The sequence below is a fragment of the Mustelus asterias genome, chromosome 18 (assembly GCF_964213995.1).
Source record: "Mustelus asterias chromosome 18, sMusAst1.hap1.1, whole genome shotgun sequence".
Classification (NCBI taxonomy): domain Eukaryota; kingdom Metazoa; phylum Chordata; class Chondrichthyes; order Carcharhiniformes; family Triakidae; genus Mustelus; species Mustelus asterias.
In genome coordinates, this window is record NC_135818.1 from 12,577,024 (window position 1) to 12,600,683 (window position 23,660).

General features: G+C 46.6%; 1 protein-coding gene and 1 long non-coding RNA gene across 2 annotated transcripts in view; one reads left to right on the top strand and one right to left on the bottom strand.

The window, feature by feature from the left end:
• Positions 1-20,551, top strand: part of LOC144506870 (peroxisomal N(1)-acetyl-spermine/spermidine oxidase-like) — a 44,283-nt gene extending 23,732 nt beyond the window's left edge. Inside the window, exons 2-8 of the mRNA XM_078233229.1 lie at positions 1,227-1,393; positions 7,276-7,738; positions 8,556-8,749; positions 10,560-10,812; positions 16,279-16,391; positions 19,154-19,314; positions 20,429-20,551. Coding sequence (XP_078089355.1) covers positions 1,228-1,393; positions 7,276-7,738; positions 8,556-8,749; positions 10,560-10,812; positions 16,279-16,391; positions 19,154-19,314; positions 20,429-20,551 — 1,473 coding nt within the window. The 5' untranslated portion in view covers position 1,227. The remainder of the gene's footprint in view (positions 1-1,226; positions 1,394-7,275; positions 7,739-8,555; positions 8,750-10,559; positions 10,813-16,278; positions 16,392-19,153; positions 19,315-20,428) is intronic.
• Positions 1-23,660, bottom strand: part of LOC144506965 (uncharacterized) — a 521,793-nt gene that overhangs the window by 131,609 nt on the left and 366,524 nt on the right. The gene's annotated exons all lie outside the window — the stretch shown is intronic.

Here is a 23,660-nt window from a genome sequence, read left to right on the forward strand (position 1 = left end):
CCGTTGCCACTCTGTGGGCGATCGGTGGCGGGGGGGCAGGGGTGGCGATTGGTCTGGGTAGTGGGGGGGGTGAATAAGGGGGATACACACACATCCCTGTCCCCCTTCTCCACCACCCCCCGCTACCCAGACCGATCGCCACCCTTGCTCCCCTCCCCCTCCCACCGATCGCCCGCAGAGTGGCAGCAGACCCCCCTGCGCCCCCCACACCACCACCAGAGATCCATCTGCGCACCCCCCTCTCCGCCCCGAGATACACCCTCGCTCCCGCTTTTCGCTCCCGGGCCGCTTTCTCCGTTTTCTGCTGCTCGGGAGTGATCCGACACGGGCGCGCTTTTTCCAATATTTTTCTAACTGCACATGCGTAGTTCAGAGCTCCGATCATTCCGGCAGCACTAAGCCCCGCCCACAGCGTGAATCGGACTGGAGATGGCTGAGAGCGAATGGGGGCGCCTGAAAGCGGATTTCTACGTCGGATCTGTACTACGCCCAGATTCGGCACTTAGAATGAAAATGGTAAAAGCGGGCCCTTAGTGTCAGGGGGATTAGCAGGGTAAATATGTGGGGTTATGGGGATAGGGTCTGGGTGAGATTGTCGGTGCAGACTCGATGGGACGAATGGCCTCCTGCTGCACTGTAGGGATTCTATGAAGTCTGTAAGTTGAGATTTAGATTCCCTTTCAAACCTGTTTTCATTTGAGGCCTCATTGGAAAAAAACCTTGCAACAACGAACTGGTGCAAACTTAGCACACACTCTCAAGCTTAGAGTTGAATCATAGAATCCTTGCAGTACAGAAGGAGGCCATTCAGTCCATCGAGTCTATACTGACCACAATCCCACCCAGGTCCTGTTCCTATAACCCCACACATTTACCCTGCGGATCCCCCTTACACTAAGGGGCAATTTAGCATGGCCAATCCACCTAACCCGCACATCTTTGGACTGTGGGAGGAAACCGGAGCACCCAGAGGAAACCCACGCTGACACGGGGAGAATGTGTAAACTCGGCCCAGACAGTGACCCGAGGCTGGAAGTGAATCCAGTTCCGTGGCGCTGTGAGGCAGCAATGCTAATCACTGTGCCACCGAGCCGCCCTCTCGACTCTGGCTGGTTGCTAAAGGTCGTCTGTACAAAGATTGGTTTTAAAAAGCACTTTTGAATTTTTGTGCACTGTGATGCTGCAGGAGATTTGCATTGTGTTTGTTTGTGTCTTTCGTTTCGAAGCATGAACTCCAAGGATTCACTCAAGAGAAACCCAAAGGTGGTCGTCGTGGGAGCCGGGATAGCTGGAGTGGGAGCTGCCGGAAAACTGCTGGAGCAAGGATTCACTGATGTACAAATCATTGAGGCATCGAGTCAGCCTGGAGGACGGATCAGAAGCTCTCAATTCGGTATGCCGAATGAAACAGAGAATATGTGGCATTTTGGAAATTAATGAGACAATAAGACATTAGGGTGCAGGAGCAGACCCATCGATTCTGCTCTGCCATTCAATGAACCATAGAAACATAGAAGATAGGAGCAGGAGGAAGCCATTTGGCCCTTCGAGCCTGCTCCGCCATTCATTACGATCATGGCTGATCGTCCAACTGAATAGTCTAATCTTGCTTTCTCCCCATAACCTTTGATCCCATTCACCCCAAATGCTATATCCAGCCGCCTCTTGAATACATTCAATGTTTTGGCATCAACTACTTCCTGTGACTCACCACTCTTTGGGTGAAGAAATGTCTCCTCATCTCCGTTCTAAATGGTCTACCCCAAATCCTCAGACTGTGACCCCTGGTTCTGGACTCCCCCACCATCGGGAACATCCTCCCTGCATCTACCCTGTCTAGTCCTGTCAGAATTTTATAAGTCTCTATGAGATTCTCCCCCTCATTCGTCTGAACTCCACCGAAAACAATCCTAACCCTAGTCTCTCTCTTCTCATACATCAGTCCCGCCATCCCTGGAATCAGCCTGGTAAACCTTTACTGCACTCCCTCGAGAGCAAGAACATCCTTCCTCAGAAAAGGAGACCAAAACTGCACACACTACTCTAGGTGTGGCCTCACCCATGACTGATCTGATATGATAATCCTCAACTCCACTTCCCCTCCCCCTGCTTACTGATTGATTAAAAATCTTTCTACCTCAGGCTTTGGGCAGCACGGTAGCACAGTGGTTAGCATTGCTGCCTCACACCGCTTGGGACCCGGGTTCGATTCCCGGCTTGGGTGACTGTCAGTGTGGAGTTTACACTTTCTGTGTCTGCGTGGGTTTCCTCCCACTGTCTAAGGATGTGCTGGTTAGATTGATTGGCCATGCTAAATTGTCCCTTAGTGTTCGAGGGATTAGTGGGGTTGCAGGAATAGGGCCTGAATGGGATTGTTGTTGGTGCAGGCTCAATGGGCCATAGCAACTAGAAGCAGGAGTAGGCCATTCGGCCCTTCGAGCCTGCTCTGCCTCAATCATGGCTGATCATCAAACTCAATATCCTGATAACCCCCATATCCCTTGATTCTTTTAGCCCCAAGAGCTATATCTAATTTCTTCTTGAAATCAGAAAACATTTTGGCCTCAGCTACTTTCTGTGGGAGTGAATTCCACACATTCACCACCTTCTGGGCGAAGAAATTTCTCCTCACCTCAGTTCTAAAAGGTTTACCCCTTATCCGATTCACTACCATTGATTGATTTATGAATTTCTTTTTAATCACTGCTCAACTGGGATTAAATGATAAAATTCATTAATAATGATCAATAATGAATATGTTTACCTGTCATCTCCTGCTACTAAACGGATGTAATTTTTTCATATAGATTTATAAGATATACCATTCACAACGCAATGTGACATGAGAAACTTCAAACTCACAAGGAAATAATCTTTTTAAATTTTAAATGTACTAAAGTACCGTAACAGGAATTCCCTTCACTCCCTTAAGGCACAGTGGGTTAGCACTGCTGCCTCACAGCACCAGGGACCTGGGTTCGATTCCCACTTTGGCTCACTGTTTGTGCAGAGTCTGCACGTTCTCCCCGGGCCCAATTTACCATCAGGTTGTGCCCGTTTACGGGTGCAAAAACTTGGCAAAGTCGGACATGAGGCGAGCAGCACGATTTGCGCCTGCCTCCGTGCCCGTTCCCCCTTTACCAATCGCCAAAAATGGTTGCCATCTGGACCTCGCCCGAAACGTTTAAATTTAAATTGACTCAATGGGCTGCACGCCCAGAATTACTGGCACTTCCCCCTTTACCACCGCGTTCGCCCATCCAGATTCGGTGTGAAACAGACATGGTCCCCAAAGGTCCGGAAGCTCTGGTAAGTTCAGAGCTTCCGGCGGCTCTCTGACTCAGATCGGTGGGGGGGGAGGGAAGCGGGCCAGGTGGCTCTCTGGTGGGGGGAGGCAGGCGGGTCAGATGGGTCTCTAGTGAGGGGCGAGGGGGGTGGGTCAGATGGTTCTCTGGTGGGGTGGGAGGGGGGGCCAGGGAGGATCCGCTGCCACACTGCGTGTGATCGGTGGGGGGGGAAGGGGCAACCGCTGTCACTCTGCATGTGATTGGTGGGAGGGAAGGGGGGACCGCTGCCACTCTGCGTGTGATCAGTGGGGTGAAGTGGGGGTCCGCTGCCACACAGTGTGAATGGTGGGGGGGAAGGGGGGTCCACTGCCACTCTGCGTATGATCGGTGGGGGGGGAGGGGGGTCCGCTGCCACACAGCGTGTAATCGGTGGGGGGGAAGGGGGGTCCACTGCCACTCTGCATGTGATTGGTGGGGGGAAGGGGGTTCTGCTGCCACTCTGCGTGTGATCAGTGGGGGGAAGGTGGGCAGGGGGGCATGATCTGTCTGGGTAGAGAGGGGGTGTGAGGGGATAAGGGGGTCAGTTATGGTGTGGGGCAATGTCTATGGGGGACAGGGGGGAGGCATTATCCGGCCCAGGAGTGATGTGGCAGGGGAGCGTTTTTCTATTTTTGTTTCTGCGCATGCGCAGCTGGAGGCGCTGATCGGAGCTGCAGGATTTAGGGCGCGATAAGTCCCACCCACAGGCTTCTGCAGTGCGATTCAGAATTGCTGATTTTTTTTTCAGGCAGAGTGTGTGGGGGAGCGCCGGAGAACAGGTTTACAAGTCGGATCCGAAACATTCCCAGATTCAGCACTTAGAATCAAAATGGTAAAATTGCACCCCCCCCCCCCCCCATCCCCCACCCCTGGGTCTGCGTGTGCTTCCTCCGGGTGCTCCAGTTTCCTCCCACAGAGCTGGTTATGTGCATTGGCCATGCTAAATTCTCCCTCTATGTACCCGAACAGGAGTGTGGCGACTGGGAGATTTTCACAGTAACTTCATTGCATTGTTAATGTCAGCCTACTTGTGGCACTAATAAATAAAGTTTAAAACTTCAAGCTTTACCAATGTTCAGTTGATATCTTTCCTAGCCTCCTGCTTAAAACCCAAAAGCTCAGAAGGATCATGAGGCCCTGCTTTCACAGTCTGTATTCGTACTGACAATCGAGATCAAGCGAGCTGGATTATCTCTAGAGAACAGCAAAAGCTGGCTCACGAACCAAAAATAAAGTCAAAGGGAATTAGATACCTTGTATTACTGAAAGCCAATTCTGACACTTGAACCCAAAGGGCGGGATTTTCCGGCCGCGCTCGCCCCAAGGCTGGAAAATCCCACCCAAGGCCAACGGACCTTTGGTCTGTGTCCTGCCCATTACAATTCACATGGCGGGTGGGATGGTAATATTCAGCTCAAAGACTCAAACCTAAGGTTTATCAATTCTTTATGCTTCCCAGTAAATTGAAAGATCTTCTCCGCTGAGTGCAAAGTAACACTATTCACACTCACAATTTAACACAGAGTTTTGCACATGCAGTTAGATTCCATCTTGAATATTGAAGTATCTCTCTCATTTGAGGTGCTTAGAGATATGGGGTCAGTTGGATGGAACATCAATGACAAGGCCCCATTTTGCATGCACAAAAATTCCAATATGTACAGGGTAGGCACGGTGGCACAGTGGTTAGCACTGCTGCCTCACAACGCCAGGGATCCGGGTTCAATTCCCGGCTTGGGTCACTGTCTATGTGGAGTTTGCACATTCTCCCCGTGTCTGTGTGGGTTTTCTCCGGGTGCTCTGGTTTCCTCCCACAGTCCAAAGATGTGTGGGTTAGGTGGATTGGCCATTCTAAATTGCCCCTTAGTGTCAGAGGGACTAGCTAGGATAAATGCATGGGTTATGGGGATAGGGCCTAGGTGGGATTGTGATCAGTGCAGACTCAATGGGCCGAATAGCCTCCTTCTATGATTCTAAAAATATTGTTTTAATTATACTTTTAGAGTTTAAATGAAACAATAGAAATCCAAACCATATGGCGAAAAAAGTACATTTAGGGCCCGAGTTTACCATTTCGAGACTAAGAGCCGGGTGCGGGCGTCAAATAGATCCGGGCCCGGAGGCCGCGCTCCAGCGCACCCATACGCTTTTTTCCGGCACTGGTCCAGTGGGCGGGGCTTAGCACCGCCGGAACGATAGGAGCTGAAAAAACCTGAAAAAAACAAAAACCTGAAAAAACCTGACAGAACGCGCCCGGGCGCGAAAAAAAAAGCAGAGAGTGGAGAGAGCCTCTCTGCCATTCATCCTCTGGTCGGGGTGGGGGGGGAGGGGGCGTGACTTATCATCCCCTTGAGGGGGGGGTGGGAGGGGAGGGGGTGTGATGTCTCACCCTCTGGGGAGGTGGGAGGGGAGGGGGTGTGACGTCTCACCCTCTGGGGAGGTGGGAGGGGAGGGGGTGTGACGTCTCATCCCCTGGGGGGGTGGGAGGGGAGGGGATGTGACGTCTCATTCCTGGGGAGGGCCGATCCCTCCTGGCACCATCACTGGTTCACTACCAGCCACAGATTACTCTTCCCTGCAGGTGCGAGAGAGCGGGAGAGATGGCTGTGGCTGGTAGTGAACCAGTGATGGTGCCAGGAGGGATCAGCCGCAGACAGGCAGCGGAACCCACCCGACCAGAGGATGAGATTCACACCCCCTCTCCCCCCCCCCGCCCCCCCCCACCACCCAGAGGATGATACGTCACACCCCCTCCCCTCTCACTCCCCCAGAGGATGAGACGTCACTCCCCCTCCCCTCCCACCCCCCCTCCACTCCAAGAGGGCGACGTGGGCCCGCCCCCTCTCCTCATCCCACCCCCCCCTGCCCCACCAGAGTTCCAACTGGGCCCACCCCCCCTCCTCCAGCAGACGCCAGTGGACCTGTGTGAAGCCCGGTCACTCCAGCCGTGGCTCGAAGTCAGTGTCCAGGAACGTGCTGCAGGCTGTCGAAGGACTGAAGGTGAGCGGGAAGGATGATGGAGGGAGACCATGATCGAGGTAGGTTAGGGGTGTGCTCTGCCGGGGAGGCCTGCCTCCCAGAGGGGTCCGATCCCGGGGGCGGTGGGGTTTGCCGGGGTGGTTAGAGGGGGTGTCCGCGAAGGGTGGGCCTCGGCGACTCCCCTGCCGAATAAAAGTACAAGGTGGACTTTTATTTATCAGGTCGGTAAAGGCGTGGACGCGAATTGGGCCGAACGCTGGTAAAGGGGGAATTGATGGTAAAGTTGGGCGCACGCTTCATTAAGTCGATGTAAATGCATGCAAATGCATTTAAATCATCGCGCCGGCCGATTTGGGCGCGCACCGGAACGGCGCCCGAATCGGCCATTGGTAAAGGCGCAATCCGCTAGGAATCGGGTGCGGATCGCGGCACAGGCCCAACGCCCAACTTCACCGCCATTTAAGTTTGCGTAAAATCGGGCCCTTAGTGTCACAAGTAGACTTACATTAACACTGCACTGTGGAAACTCCATGGTCGCCACACTTCGGCGCCTGTTCGGGTACACTGAGGGAGAATTTAGCATGGCCAATGCACCTAACCAGCACGTCTTTCAGACTGTGGGAGGAAACCGGAGCACCCGGAGGAAACCCACGCAGACACAGGGAGAACGTGCAAACTCCACACAGACAGTGACCAAAGGCCAGAATTGAACCCGGGTCCCTGGTGCTGTGAGGCAGCAGTGCTAATCACTGTGCCACTATGCCATTGGCAAACAGTGCCACTCTGGGGTGTTATTCATTTGTAGAAAGCAAACTCAGTTAATGACCAGAAATGTCGGATCTTTCCACGATGTGTAGTTTTAATTTATTAAATTCATTGATGACTTATATTCCCTTCAATGTATTTTTTAAAGAAATCATTCAGTGCGGTACTTACTTCTGATTTGACGTTTTCCTCTCAATATATTTAGGCAAATCACTGGTTGCTGAAGGAGCTCAGTACGTTCACGGGGCGAGCATGAAGAATCCCATTTATCAACTGGTCAAAGAACACGACCTATTGCAGCAAGTGTACAATAATTCCGACACTGAATGGTCAGTGCTCACTAATACACAGAAGCAGCTCGATCCTAACTTCACCGAGGAAATGGGAAAGGTGGCCAGCGGCATTCTGAAGCGAGCTCATCTTCTCGCTCAAGAGAAGGGCTACACACAAGCGAAAAGCCTTGCTGACGTCTACCTGGAGGAAGTAAAAATGTTCCTCGCGCAATGCAGTGGTGACCATGTTGACCTGAGGAGACAAAAGTTGGGGTTGCTGAGCATGTCAATGAAGTGGCAGTGTATTCACCTTGCAACAAATGGGCTGGCAGACGTGTCCCTACGCGAATATGAAGAGTATAAAAACATTGACGGCGGCGACCGAAATGCTCCAGAGTTAGTAAAAGATGTCTGATACGCTTTGCACCATAACACCTGACATAATGTTTGTAGGCTTTAGCACTTCGCCATTTGCATGGGTATAGTAGCCTACCTATTATGACCCAGAGGTCAAAATTTAACTTGGATCATTATAAGTGTGAAATATTTTCAAAATGTGGGGCAGCACGGTGGCACAGTGGTTAGCACTGCTGCCTCACAGCGCCAGGGACCCAGGTTCAATTCCAGCCTTGGGTGACTGTCTGCATGGAGTTAGCATGTTCTCCCCGTGTCTGCATGGGTTTCCTCCGGGTTCCTCCCACAGTCCAAAAGACGGGCTGGCTAGCTATATTGGCTGTGCTAATTCAGCTCTTTTGTTCATGCCAAAGGCTGGAATGAGTTCAGGATCTGAGTGGCCCTGGAGGAACCCAAACTGAGCATCAGTGAGCAGGTGAGAAAGTGCTGGTTGATGTCACTGCCAATTATCCCTTCCACCACTTTGCTGATAATGGAGGGTAGAGAAATGGGGCGGTAAGTGGCCGGGTTAGATTTGTCCTGCTTTTTGTTTATTTATGTCACAGCTAGGCTTACCTTAACACTGCAATGAGGTTACCATGAAAATCCCCTAGTCGTCACACTCAGGCACCTGTTTGGGTACACTTAGGGAGAATTTAATAAGGGGATTCCAGATTTTTTTTATTGAATTCAAATTTCACCATCTGCTGTGGTGGGATTTGAATCTGGGTCCCCAGAGCATCACCCTGGCTCTGGATTACTAGTCCAGCGACAATACCACCACTCCATCGTATTCCTAATCCCACTTTTCCCATTCCAGGTTATTCCCCAGCCTGTTGCAGAAACTGCTGGAGGTTGTCCCGAAGGAAAAGCTGCTGCTGGAGAAGCCTGCGAAACAGATCCAGTGGAATAGAAGCTTTGAATCGGAGGATGGCTCGCTGTATCCAGTCAGAGTGCTGTGTGAAGATGGAGATCAGATTCTAGCTGATCACGTCATTGTAACCATTTCACTGGGTAACTATTATAACCGTGTGTCTGGCTGCCTTCTTCTAGCGAGCCGCAATTGTTTCATTAAGCAACAACATATAACAACAACAGGGGTGGCTCAGTGGTTAGCACTGCTGCCTCACAGCGCCAGGGACCTGGGTTCGATTCCTGGCTTGGGTCACTGTCTGTGTGGCGTTTGTACATTCTCCCCGTGTCTGTGTGAGTTTCCTCCGGGTGCTCCGGTTTCCTCCCAGTCTACATAGACAGTCACCCGAGGCTGGAATTGAACACTGTGCCTCCTTCATAAAGTAGAATAATGGCTGCTACTATTATTTGAAGCACAGTGGTATTCCGACCGTATTCTGGTGCTGGAGTGTGGCGATTAGGGGATTTTCACAGTAACTTCATTGCAGTGTTAATGTAAGCCTACTTGTAAAATTAATTAAACTTAAACCTAAACTTATTCCCTCCCTATTCATGTACCCATTCAGATGCCTCTTAAATGTTGCTAATGTGCCTGCTTCCACCACCTCCACTGGCAGCTCGTTCCAGGTACCCACCACTCTTTGCATGAAAAACTTCCCCCGCACATCTCCCTTAAACTTTCCCCCTCTCACCTTGAACCTGTGCCCCCTTTGTAATTGATACTTCTACCCTAGGAAAAAGCCTTTGACTATCCACCCTGTCTACGCCTCTCATAATTTTGAAGATTGGAAGAGGAATGAAAATTTAGAATGAACTACATTAGTTAGAAAAAGAGGAATAAAATTAATGTTACATGATTTGGACGAAGAGACATTACAGTTAAAATAAAAGGATGATGGTGTCTTAATGGTTTAGAGTCAATGTCATTTGCTATACGTATTCTGGAGAGTTAGGTAGCTTTATCATTACAATCGAAAGAGAGAATGCTGGAAAATCTCAGCAGGACTGGCAGCATCTGTAAGGAGAGAAATGAGCTGACGTTTCAAGTCCAGATGACCCTTTGTCAAAGACCTTATAGGGTCATTCTATCATAGGGTCACCCTAATATAGAGGGTCTCCCTATTATAGAAAGGATATTATTAAACAAGAAAGAATGCAGAAGAGATTTACTAGGATGCTACTGGGACTTGATGGTTTGAGTTATAAGGAGAGGCTGGATAGACTGGGACATTTTTCTCTGGAGCGTAGAAGGCTGAGGAGTGATCTTATAGAGGTCTATAAAATAATGAGGAGTATAGATCAGCTCGATAGTCAATATCGTTTCCCAAAGATAGGGGAGTCTAAAACTAGAGGTCTAAAACTAGAGGTTTAAGGTGAGAGGGGGAAGATATAGATGGGCCCAGAGGGATAATTTTTTCACACAGAAGGTGGTAAGTGTCTGGAACAAGTTGCTAGAGGTAGCAGTAGAGGTGGGTACAATTTTGTCTTTTAAAAAGCGTTTAGACAGTTACATGGATAAGATGGGTATAGAGAGATTTGGGCCAAATGCGGGCAATTGGGACTAGCTCAGGGGTTTAAAAAAAAAGGGTGGCATGGACAAGTTGGGCCGAAGGGCCTGTTTCCATGCTGTAACCCTCTATGACTCTATGACCTGACTCTTTGAGATTTTCCAGCATTTTCCCTTTTGCTTTCAGATTCCAGCATTGGCAGTAATTTGCTTTTATCATTGCAATGTTAGTCATTGTTTTCGGTTGTACTGTGTGTGAGTAACAAGCTCGCAATATCAAACAACACAGGGAATAATCATTACAATTAGTGTGAAGATTAATTTACAACCACTGTACAGTTGGTTAAACACGATAGAAAAAATGATGTGTCAAACAGTCTATTTTTTTTTAACCTTAATTCACAGGTTGTCTAAAGGCAAATAATCAGTCACTGTTTGAGCCCAGCCTACCTGAGCACCGTCTACAAGCTATTCAAAACATGGGTTTTGGTACAATGAATAAAATTTACCTGGAGTACGAGACTCCATTTTGGGATGAAAATATAGACATAATTGGATTGGTTTGGGAGGATGAGACGCCATTGTCTGGCCAGAAGCCCAACCTGGTCGAGTGGTGGAGACGTGTTCCTGTTGTTTACGTGTTCAAACCAACAGAAAGGTACTAAACAAAACAATCTTACATCTATCTTGCACCATAATGTTTTTCAGAAATGCCTTTAAGCATTAATTTGGATTTCCAATGTGCATAATACCAGGTGGGATGACTGGGAACATGGAAATGTTGTGCACTGAATCCGAAACAATGAATTAGAGCTAAGCTTGCCAGGGATAGAAGCCATGTTTTAGTCATACAAAACCCTGTTTAGATCGGGAATACCATGAACAGTTCTGGGCATCTTCGGAAGGATATATTGCCCTTGGAGAGACTGCAGTGTAGATTTACCATAGAATCATACAGTGCAGAAAGAGGCCATTCGGCCCATCGAGTCTGCACCAACCACAATCCCACCCTGGCCCTATCCCCATAACCCCATTTACCCTAGCTAGTCCCCCTGACACTAAAGGGCAATTTAGCATGACCAACCCCACCTAACCCGCACATCTTTGGACTGTGGGAGGAAACTGGAGGATCCGGACGAAACCCATGCAGACATCAGGAGAATGCGCAAACTCCACACAGACAGTGACCCAAACTGGGAATCGAACCCGGGTCCCTGGCACTGTGAGGCAGCAGTGCTAACCACTGTGCCACTGTGCTGCCCCACTGTATCACCTGGTATCTGGATCCCAAACCTTATATTTTGAGAAAGTTTACACTGTTGATCCTCCAGAAGGAAGTCCTCAGTTGCAGGCAATAAAATATAACAAAACTTACTCCAACTTATATATCAAAGAAAAAGGTTTAATAAAAAGAACTGCATTACTCCAACACTTGAGGCCTCACCCTGGGCCATTCCAAGCTTCTCACCAAATCTCAACAGGTTCTTATTTATACTGAGCCAGCTGGTCAGCTGATCATTACATCCTTTTGTCATTGGTGACATAGTTTACTGGGTCAGCTGACCCTTACATCTTGTTACCATTGGTCACACTACAACAGATCCACTGTTATCATTGGTTACATTCTAACATACACAACTAAGGTTATATTCCTGAAATTTAGAAGTTAAGGAGAAATTTGATCAAAATTTTCAACGTATTAAGGGGAACAGATATGATAGATTGGGAGAAATTGTTACCTCTAGTTGGGGAGTATAAGACCAGAGGTACACAGTCGAAAAATAAGAGGCAGAACTCTCAGGGGTAAAATTAGGAAACATGTCTTAACATACGAACATGCAAACATACAAATTAGGTGCAGGGGTAGGTCCCTCGAGCCTGTCCGCTATGGCTTATTTGATTGGAATCTCAACCCTACATACTGCACCTCAGAGCTCTTACCGATGACCTTTCACCCCTTCTTAATCAAGAATCTATCTAGCTCTGCCCTAAAATATTCAAAGACTCCGCTTCCACTGCCTTTTGAGGAATTGAGTTCCAGAAACTTACAACCCTCTGAGAACCAAAGTTCTCCTCATCTCCGTCTTAAATGAGCAACACCTTATTTTTAAACAATTCTAGATTCTCCGACAAGGGGAGACATCCTTGCCACATGATGCGCTATCAATTAGGCAAAAGACTACTTGTGTGCCAATACAACTGTAGGCTTTTATTCATAACAGAATCAGGAGCACATCCCAACAGGTAACCGACCCGAACTGAACAAGGGGGAGGAGACAGCCACCTTTATACTAGGTGACAAGGGGAGGAGCCGAGCCGGCAGGGGATGTGCCCAGGCATAACAAACACACAACGGTGGTCCAGGCAAGACAAAGGCACAACTGAAGTCCACCACACCACATCCACCCTGTCAATACCCCTCTGGATCTTAAAGGATTCAATCAAGTCACCTCTTACTCTTCCAAACTCCAATGGATACAAACCTAACCTCTCCAATAAGACAACCCGCCCATTCCTGGTATTAGTCCAGTAAGCTTTCCCTGAACTGCTAATGCATTTACAAATTTCCTTAAATAAGGAGAGCGACACTTCACTCCAGATGTGGCCTCCCCAATTCCCTGTATAACCTCCCTAATTTTGTAATCAATTCCTCTCACACCATTTCTTTGGCTTCCCTAATTACTTGCTGTACCTGTATGCTAGCCCTTTGTGATTCATGCACCAGGACACCCAGATCCCTCTGCACCACCAATTAGATGATAAGCTTTTTTAACCTTCCTGACAAAAGGGACAATTCCACATTTGCCCACATTATCCTCCATTTGTCAGATTTTTGCCCACTCACTTAGCCTAATATGTCATAAAAGCAAAATACTGTGGATGCTGGAATCTGAAACCAAAAGAGAAAATGCTGGAAAATCTCAACAGGTCTGGCAGCACCTGTAAGGAAAGAAAAGAACTGACGTTTCGAGTCCAGATGACCCTTTGTCAAAGCTAAAAGGCAGAGAAAGTGGGAGATATTTATACTGCAGGGGGAGGGAATTAAAGATGAGTCATAGCCACAGACTGTTTCAGAAGAAGCTATTCGCCCATCGAGTCTGTACTGACTCTCTGACAGAATATCTTACCCAGGAGCTCGCTCAGGGCCTAACCCTGTAACCCCACACATTTTCCATGGCTAACCTCATCTATCCTACACATCTTTGGAGTGTGGAAGGAAACCGGAGCACCCAGAGGAAACCCACATAGACATGGGGAGAACGTGCAAACTCCACGCAGATTTGATTTGATTTTGATTTGATTTATTATTGTCACATGTATTGAGATACAGTGAAAAGTATTGTTTCTTGCGTGCCATACAGACAAAGAATACCATTCATAGAGTACATAAGGGAGAAGGAAAGGAGAGGGTGCAGAATGTAGTGTTACTGTCACAGCTAGGGTGTAAAGAAAGATCAACTTAACATAAGATAGGTCCATTCAGAAATCTGATGGCAGCAGGGAAGAAGTTGTTCTTGAGTCGGTTAGTACGTGACCTCAGACTTCTGTATTTTTTTGGAATTGAACCCGGGTCCCTGGTGCTGTGAGGCAGCAGTGCTAACCACTGTGCCACCAAGGCATCATTTCAGCCTTGTAATTTTTAAACAAAAATCAGCATATTAATGTTTACCAGTGATTTCTTAAAAAAGTATTCATTGATAGGAAGATGGTTTCATTGGCAAGGCTAGCAATTATTTCCTATCCCTAAGAGCTCTTGAGAAGCCAGTGGTGAGCTACCTTCTTGATTTTCTACAGTCTGTTGTTAGTGATTTGATGCAACTGAATGGCTTGTTAAGACTTAAGAGTTAACCATATTGCTGTGGGTTTGGAGCCACATGTAGGCCAGTTTGGGTAAGGACGCCAGGTGAATTTCCATGAAGGACATCAGTAAACCAGTTGGAGTTTTACGACAATCCTGTAATTTACTGTTTAAAGTTTATTTATTAGTGTCACGAGTAGGCTTACATTAACACTGCAATGAAGCTACTGTGAAAATCCCCTACTGGTAAACATTGCTGGATCTAACTATTTTATTTTGCAGATTTACTTAAGTAACTTAATTTAAATTTTCCAACAACTGTCTATAGAAGGATCCTTTAGATCCGAAACATTAACTCTCTACGGTGGCACAGTGGTTAGCACTGCTGCTTCGCAAGGGTTCGATTCCCGGCTTGGGTCACTGTCCGTGTGCACGTTCTCCCCGTGTCTACATGGGTTTCCTCCGGTGCTCCAGTTTCCTCCCACAGTCCAAAAGACATGCTGGTTAGGTGCATTGGCCATGCTACATTCACCCTCAGTGTACCCGAACAGGCGCCGGAGTGTGGCGACTATGGGATTTTCACAGTAACTTCATTGCAGTGTTAATGTAAGCCTACTCGTGACACTAATAAATAAACTTAAAAACTTAAGATGCTGCCAGACCTGCTGTTTATCCAGAATTTTCTGTTTTTATTCTGGATTATGAATTACTAAGCAATAAACATAACCATAATGCTACTGTTGGCAGTAACCCTAATATTCAGATTAAACTTTGTTCCATCTTGACAAGTTCGGTTCCAGTGCATTAGGATGTTTCATTAGGGCGGCACGGTGGCACAGTGGTTAGTGCTGTTGCCTCACAGCGCCAAACACCCGGGTTCGATTCCGGCCTCGGGTCACTGCCTGTGTGGAGGTTGCATGCTCTCCCTGTGTCTGCGTGGGTTTCCTCCGGGTGCTCCGGTTTCCTCCCACAGTCCAAAGATGTGCAGGTTAGGTTGATTGGCCAGGTTAAATTGCCCCTCAGTGCCCCGAGATGCGGAGGTTAGAGGGGGTAATGGTAAATATGTGGGGTTATGGGGATAGGGCGTGGGTGAAATTGTTGTCAGTGCAGACACGATGGGCTGAATGGCCTCCTTCTGCACTGTGGGGATTCTGGGATTCTATGTGATAAAACACTATCTTTAAATGGTTTAGTTCTGAAGTAAAAGTTGAGCAATAAAATTTCACTTTCTGCTCTGCAGAGTAAAGCTGACACAAGTGCGCCAGGTTGCATTGTGCATTCAATTCAAGTTTGCAACCTGGCCACAACCTGGCATAACATGTCAAGCCAAAATGGCGGCATGCGGCATCCAGCAATTAAGGTCACACCCATCTACATCTGCTGCCACTACTAATTGTACCCCACAACACAACTGAAAAGTCACCTGATGGAGTGGCTCTCGAGAAGCACCAGTGCCAAGTTATTTATGTTACAACATTAAACAATTATAAGGTGCATTTAAAAAGAAACAAACCGGATGTGCAATCCATGGAATTTCTTTTTCTTGTTAAGTCCTTACATTTCTTCAGATCATTCTGCTGCACAGTTATTGTTGTTGTCAATAAACCAAATGTAAAGATACCAGCAGGGGGAGTAGGAGGCACAGGGAAATTGAAGATGAATACTGAGGTACATGATACTTGACTCCTCACCTCATTGACTACTCCTACCCCATTTTCAATCTCCCCTATCCTCTCCAAAATCTTTCAACACATTGTTCAAAGAATCCCTACAGTGCAGAAAGAGACCATTCGGCCCATCAAGTCTACATTGATTCTCTCTGAAAGAGCATCCCACCTTCATCCAGAGAGTGTGGAATTCACTACCCAGAAAATAGTTGAGGCCAAAACGTTCAAGAAGAAATTAGATATAGCTCTTGGGGCTAAAGGGATGAAGGGATATGGGAGGAAGGAGGAATCAGGATATTGAATTTGATGATCAGCCATGATCATAATGAATGGTGGAGTAGGCTCGAAGGGCTGAATGGCCTACTCTTGCTTCCAGCTTATATGTTTCTATATCTCCAGGTTAAAACTTCCATTACAACATTTAAATTCCTCTGCAGCCTGTAGTTATCTGTAACCTCCTCAAGACTGACACCACCAAAGAGTCCTGTTTCTCTGCCCATGTTCAGTTTTAACAACACCAGGTTAAAGTCCAACAGGTTTAACCTGGTGTTGTTAAAACTCTTACTGTGTTTACCCCAGTCCAACGCCGGCATCTCCACATCATGTTCAGTTGTGCACGATATGACCGTTGACTAAAGTTTGGCTTTTTGTTTCAAAGATACGGTCATGTCCTTGTGGGAACAATTTCTGGAAAGGAGGCAGAGTTCGTAGAATCTCTGAGTCCTGAGGAAGTGGCCACAAATTTCACCACCCTTTTCCGACAATTTACCGGTACGAATAGGAACCTTTAAGAATATATACAAGTGTATTGGAATAAGTGGACTGGATGGGCTAATTCAATCAAACATTTATAAATCAAATCTTCTGATAATGAATAATGATTCTTGATAAAAGTTCCACTGATGTCCAGCCTTGATAATAAATTAGAAAAAAGACAGCAAGAGATTAACATAAAGTTTCTATTATGTCTCATTAAGACTTTATCATACCTTCAGACCTTTTATCAGTTAACCACTCCTGCCCTCCACCCCATCATTTTTTATATTCATTGATGGGATGTGGGCATCGCTGGCTGGGCCAGCATTTATTGCCCAACCCTAATTGCCCGGGAGAAGGTGGTGGTGAGCTGCCTTCTTGAACTGCTGCAGTCCACGTGCTGTACAGACACCAACAGTGCTGTTAGGGAGGGAGTTCCAGGATTTTGACCCGGCAACAATGAAAGAACGGCGATATATTTCCAAGTCATAATGGTGTGCGACTTGGAGGAGAACTTCCAGATGGTTCTGCTCACCATGCATTTGCTGCATTTGTCCTTCTGGATGGTATCTGTTATGGTTTGGAAGGCGCACTCGAAGGAGCCTTGGTGAGTTTATGCAATGCATCTTGTAGATAGTATGCACTGTTGCCACTGTTCGTCAGTGGTGGAGGGAGTGGATGTTTGTGGATGGGGCACCAATCAAGTGGGCTGCTTTGTCCTGGATGGTGTCGAGCTTCTTGAATGTTGTTGGAGCTGCACCCATCCAGGTAAGTGGAGAGTATTCCATCACACTCCTCATTTGTGCCTTGTAGATGATGGTTTTGGAGAGTCAGGAGATAGTTACTTACCACAGCATTCCTAGCCTCTGACCTGCTCTTGTAGTCACAATATTTATATAGCTGGTCCAATTCAGTTTCTGGTCAACGGTAGTACCCCATCTGTCCCCCCTGTCCCCCTCCACACCACCCCCTCCCCCCCCACCCCTCCGCCGAATGTTGATAGTAAGGGATTCAGCAATGGTAATACCATTGAACGTCAAGGGATGATGGTTAGATGCTCTCTTGTTGGAGATAAGAACATAAGAAATAGGAGCAGGAGTAGGCCATCTGGCCCCTCGAGCCTGCCCCGCCATTCAATAAGATCATGGCTGATCTGAAGTGGATCAGTTCCACTTACCCGCCTGATCCCTATAACCCCTAATTCCCTTACCGATCAGGAATCCATCTATCCGTGATTTAAACATATTCAACGAGGTAGCCTCCACCACTTCAGTGGGCAGAGAATTCCAGAGATTCACCACCCTCTGAGAGAAGAAGTTCCTCCTCAACTCTGTCCTAAACTGACCCCCCTTTATTTTGAGGCTGTGCCCTCTAGTTCTAGTTTCCTTTCTAAGTGGAAAGAATCTCTCCACCTCTACCCGATCCAGCCCCTTCATTATCTTATAGGTCTCTATAAGATCCCCCTCAGCCTTCTAAATTCCAACGAGTACAAACCCAATCTGCTCAATCCCTCCTCATAATCAACACCCCTCATCTCTGGTATCAACCTGGTGAACCTTCTCTGCACTCCCTCCAAGGCCAATATATCCTTCCGCAAATAAGGGGACCAATACTGCACACAGTATTCCAGCTGCGGCCTCACCAATGCCCTGTACAGATGCAGCAAGACATCTCTGCTTTTATATTCTATCCCCCTCGCGATATAGGCCAACATCCCATTTGCCTTCTGCCTGGCACTTGTGTGGCACAGATATCACTTGCCGCTTGTCGGACCAAGCCTGGATATTGTCCAGGTCTTGTTGCATCAGTATCTAGGAAATTGTGAATGGTGTTGGACATTGTACAGTCATCAGCAAACATCTCCACTTCTGACCTTATGATGGAAGGAAGGTCATTGATGAAGCAGCTGAAAGTGGTTGTGCCTAGGAAACTAATTTGAGGAAGTCCTGCAGTGATGTTTTGGAACTGAAATCATTGCCCTCCAATCACCACAACCATCTTTCCTTGTGGTATGACTCCAATCAGCAGAGTTTTCCCCTGAAACCCCCTTGACTCCAGCTTTGCTAGGGTTCCTTGATGCCACACTCAGTCAAATGCTGCCTTGATGTCAAGATTTTCCTCTTTGTCCTTTTTTTGCTTGTTTGATTGGATTTATTATTGTCACATGTATTAGTATACAGTGAAAAGTATTGTTTCTTGCATACTATAGAGAGAAAACATACTGTTCATAGAGAAGGAAAGGAGAGAGTACAGAATGTAGTGTTACCAGTCATAGCTAGGGTGTAGAGAAAGATCAACTTAATGCGAGGTCGGTCCATTCAAAAGTCTGACGGCAGCAGGGAAGAAACTGTTCTTGAGTCGATTGGTACGTGACCTCAGACTTTTGTATCTTTTTCCCGACGGAAGAAGGTGGAAGAGAGAATGTCCGGGGTGTGTGGGGTCCTTGATTATGCTGGCTGCTTTTCCGAGGCAGCGGGAAGTGTAGACAGAGTCGATGGATGGGAGGCTGGTTTGAGTGCATTTTTTCCCACACTCTGCATTTGTTTAGCAGCTGTCTGTCTCTAACATTCCCAAATTCTGATGAAATGTCATATTCCTGAAAGATTAACTCTGTTTCTCTCTCCACAGGTGCTGCCAGATCTGCTAAGTATTCCCAGCACTTTATGCTTTTATTCCAGAAGTGCAGCATGCAGAGTATTATTTTGGGAGAAATTATTTTGCCATTTTTGCGGGATCTATACTAATGCCGGTTTTGTAACCACTGTAATGTTTTCCAGGGAGACCTTCAGTCCCAGGGCCAAAAAGTGTTTTTGTAACAAAATGGTTCAGTAACCCTTACACACGGGGCTCCTACTCCCATATATCCATCAACTCAACCGCAGATATGATTGACATGCTGGCTGAACCCCTACCAGAGGCGATAGAGGGAACTTCTCCGGTAAGTCACACCATATGACCGTCCTCACTCACAGTTTGACGTAATATTCTTAGAATTCTAAATACCGAACAGATTATTTAGACATTATCTCTCCAGCCTTCTTATCTCCTTGCTTGGAGCTTTAAATCAGTGCAAAAAGTGACATGACCTGCTGTGCCTGACTCCCGCACCTCAACCCAAGTGGCAATTCTTAACATCTTGAGTCGTGACAGCAAATCACGGTACCCCGTTTAACAGTGCTTGGCTCAGTTTGCACCTCTCTGCACTTTTCCACAAAGTCGCTAAGCATTTCATAGCCTGTGGTTTTGGGGGATCTTGTTCCAGTTCATAAATTGCACTCACCTCCAAACAAGATGGCGCCGGAACGAGGCGGCTTCTTGCAAGCTGTGCCCAGCATACCTTCTAATTCTATCGTTTACTCTCATTCTATGCTTCTAAAACTTCATTCTAACTCTTTTAAACACCACATTCTGCACTCTCTCATTTCCTTCTCTATGAACGGTATGTTTTGTCTGTATAGCTCGCAAGAAACAATACTTTTCACTGTATGCCAATACATGTGACAATAATAAATCAAATCAAAAGGCTGCAAATGCGGCCTACTGCACAGAGACGCGGTATTGCAGCCTCAGTTTAAAGAGAACAACAAGACAATTAGTCATCCCATTTGTTTTCTGGTAAATAAGTTTTTTTAAAGTTTATTTATTAGTGTCACAAGTAGATTTCCATTAACACGGCAATGAAGTTACTGTGAAAATCCCCTAGTCGCCACACTCCAGTGCCTGTTCGGGTACACTGAAGGAGAATTTAGCGTGGCCAATGCACCTAACCAGCACGTCTTTCAGACTGTGGGAGGAAACCGGAGCACCCAGAGGAAACCCATGCAGACATGGGTAGAATGTGCAAATTCCACACAGACAGTGACCCAAGCCGGGAATCGAACACGGGTCCCTGGCGCTGTGAGACAGCAGTGCTAACCACTGTGCCACCGTGCTGCCCTTAAATGGAAGATGTGACATTCATTCCAACATTGTCATCCCTCAGACTGATGAGTCGACATTATCATTAAAAACTGTTTGCCTGCCGTATTGTAATCATTTCCCTCTGATTCCAGATGTTGCAGGTATTATTCGCTGGAGAGGCAACGCATCGGAGCTACCACAGCACCACCCATGGAGCGCTGCTGTCTGGGTGGAGAGAGGCAGAGCGACTGATTAATCATTACTCCATCAAATAAATTCCCAAAACTGAAGGAGTGAAAGTTGGAATTCTGATTATTTTTCCAATTCCTTGATCTGCTCTGTCAAAGCATTTTTCTCAAAAAAAAACTTCAATAAGGAAACAGCCAATACCAATGATGATAATTTATCAGGATTGTTTCAGGATGATATTTTCAATAAAGTGAAATCAAATCTCCTTATGTGTTTATTACTGAAATTTTAACATTAATAAACCAAAGTAGAATTCTGATCGATTGTTCAGATTGATTCTGGTGTCAAAAAAGAACCGCTTTATTCAAAGAGTGATTAACACTTCAAAAAATCTGACAAATTAGATTCCAAGAGGACAAAATGGATCAACTGTTTGTTAAAATTTTCTGATAGTTAAGTTAGCAGACTGGCGGAATCAGCTATCACAGGCCCGGTGATTTTTCTTGTGTCTTTGGGTTTAAGTGCTTAAGAATTTAGAAATCTAACATTCAAGAGTGGCACAATTGTTAGCTGCCCCACAACGCCAGGGACCCAGGTTCGAGTCCAGCCGTGGGTGACTGTCCGTGTGGACATGATGTGGAGATGCCAAAGTTGGACTGGGATGGGCACAGTAAGAAGTCTCATGAAGGAGCGGCGCTCTGAAAACTCATGATTCCAAATAAACCTGTTGGACTTTAACCTGGTGTTGTGAGACTTCTTACTGTCTGTGTGGAGTTCGCACGTTCTTCCAATGTCTGTGTGGGTTTCCTCCGGGTGCTCCAGTTTCCTCTCTCAGTCCAAAGATGTGCAGGTTAGGTGAATTGGCCATGGTAAATTGTCCCTTAGTGTCCCAAGATATGTAGGTTAGGGAGATTAGTGAGATAAATACGTGGGGTTACGGGGTCTGAGTATGATGCACTATCAGAGAGTAGGTGCAGACTCGATGGACTGAATGGCCTCCTTCTGCACTGTAAAGATTCTATGTTCTAACATCATTGTGTGAAATTTTGCAAGTTCCCCAATGCTAGCTATCCGGAACCATCCAAATTGTCAATTGTATTCCTGCTCCTTTTTATTGTGAGTGCTAACATTGTGCATTAACCCATGTAAATGAGCACTTTTGCAACATTATTTTGTATAGTGGTCGATATTTCCACTCAGTGATATTTGTAGAGGGTCTACAAGCTCGAAGCACCCAGGTTCCTCACCCTCCTAGTACACAAATAGACCTCTCTTCTCACTTACTAAAATTTAAGGGAAGAGCTGATTCAGCTCTCTGAGACCCTCACCTCTCTCGGATACATCAAATGGTCAACTGTACAGGGAGGTGATGTTGTGAACAGAACATTATGTGACAGTCCATGTACTTAACCTTTAGTACAATCAAAGCATTCTGTTCAAGAAAATAAATCAATGATTCTGGACCCCCAAGTTAAACGCAACCAAGTGGAATATCACTTAAATATCACACGCAGTGAATTGGAAATAGCTAAATTCCCCTTTGAGATTCTAGCACATGTGCAGTTAATGTATCTGCATATATAAACCATCTAAGAACTGTCCAACCTTGGCAGAAAGCAAGAACGTATCCTTTCCTCTGATTCAACTCCCACAGCACTCCCACACTCTCCATATTTTCCCCCAACCTCTCCTTGCTCCACAGAAACCCCTACAATGCAGAAAGAGGCCTTTCAGCCCATCAAATCAGCACTGAATCCCCGAAACAGTATCCCACCCAGGTCCACCCTGCTTTATCCCTGTAATCCCACGCATTTACCATGGCTAATCCATCTAAGCTACACATCTTTGAACTGTGTGGGGGGAAACGCAGCACCCGGAGGAAACCCACGCAGACACGGGGAGAATGTGCAAACTCCACAAAGGCCGGACTCAAACGCAGTTAAACTTGCGTTTAACTTGGGGGTCCAGAATCATTGATTTATTTTCTTGAACAGAATGCTTTGATTGCACTAAAGGTTAAGTACATGGACTGTCACATAATGTCCTGTTCACAACATCACCTACCTGTACAGTTGACCATTTGATGTATCCGAGGGAGGTGAGAGTCTCAGAGAGCTGAAGCAATTCTTCCCTTAAATTTGAATAAGTGAGAAGAGAGGTCTATTTGGATACTAGGAGGGTGAGGAACCTGGATGCTTCGAGCTTGTAGACCCTCTACAAATATCACTGAGTGGAAATATCGACCACTATACAAAATAATATTGCAAAAGTGCTCATTTACATGGGTTAATGCACAATGGTAGCACTCACAATAAAAAGGAGCAGGAATACAATTGAGGCAGCAGTGCCAACTATGCCACTGTGCCGCCCCATGCACTCGCCTCCTCTTCCCCCCATTTTCAGGTGTAGCCGCTGAGGAAAGTCCTTCTTGTGATCCTTAGTCTTTTTAAAGATAAAGAAGATTGAGGTTTGATCCACGTATCTCCAGAGCGCATCTGCTCGCTGTCACACAGTGAATGCTGCTCAGAATTTATACCAGTTCAAAGGGCAATTTCTTATGCTAAACCTGTAATTGAGAAAACCATCAAGCCTCAGCTGAGCAGAAAGCAAATGTAAAACTGTTGCCAGTGGTGCAATATCTATCTAACTAAAGAATTTGATTTAATCTTTAAATTTTCTTTAAAAAAGTGCGTTACGACTCCCAAAAACGTTACCTCAACTCAGTCAGCACTCTTCGTCTTAACTCACTTAATGCCATTCGTTAAATGGTTTGAATTTGTAGCAACCAAGTTCAAGGAGGAAGCATGCTTTAAGCCTCTTCCTGTCCTCATCCTCCCCTCTCCCCCATCACCAGGTTGATCCCAGGGATGAAAGGGCTGTTGTACGAGGAGTGGTTGAATAGCTTGGGCTTGTACTCGCTGGAGATCAGAAGAATGGGGGCGGATCTGATTGAGGTAGATAAATTGCTAAAAGGGATTGATAAGATGAACGTTGAACAGATGATCCCCCCGGTGGGACAGTCTAGAACAAGAGGTCATCGTTATGTAGATAGGCTGGAAAATTGGGCGGGGATCCTGGATTCAGGATTCAATCCTGGACCGGGGAGCGGCGCGGGCTTGGAGGGCCGAAGGGCCTGTTTCTGTGCTGTATTGTTCTTTGTTCTTTGTTATAGAGTGAGAAGAGGTAAGTTCAAAA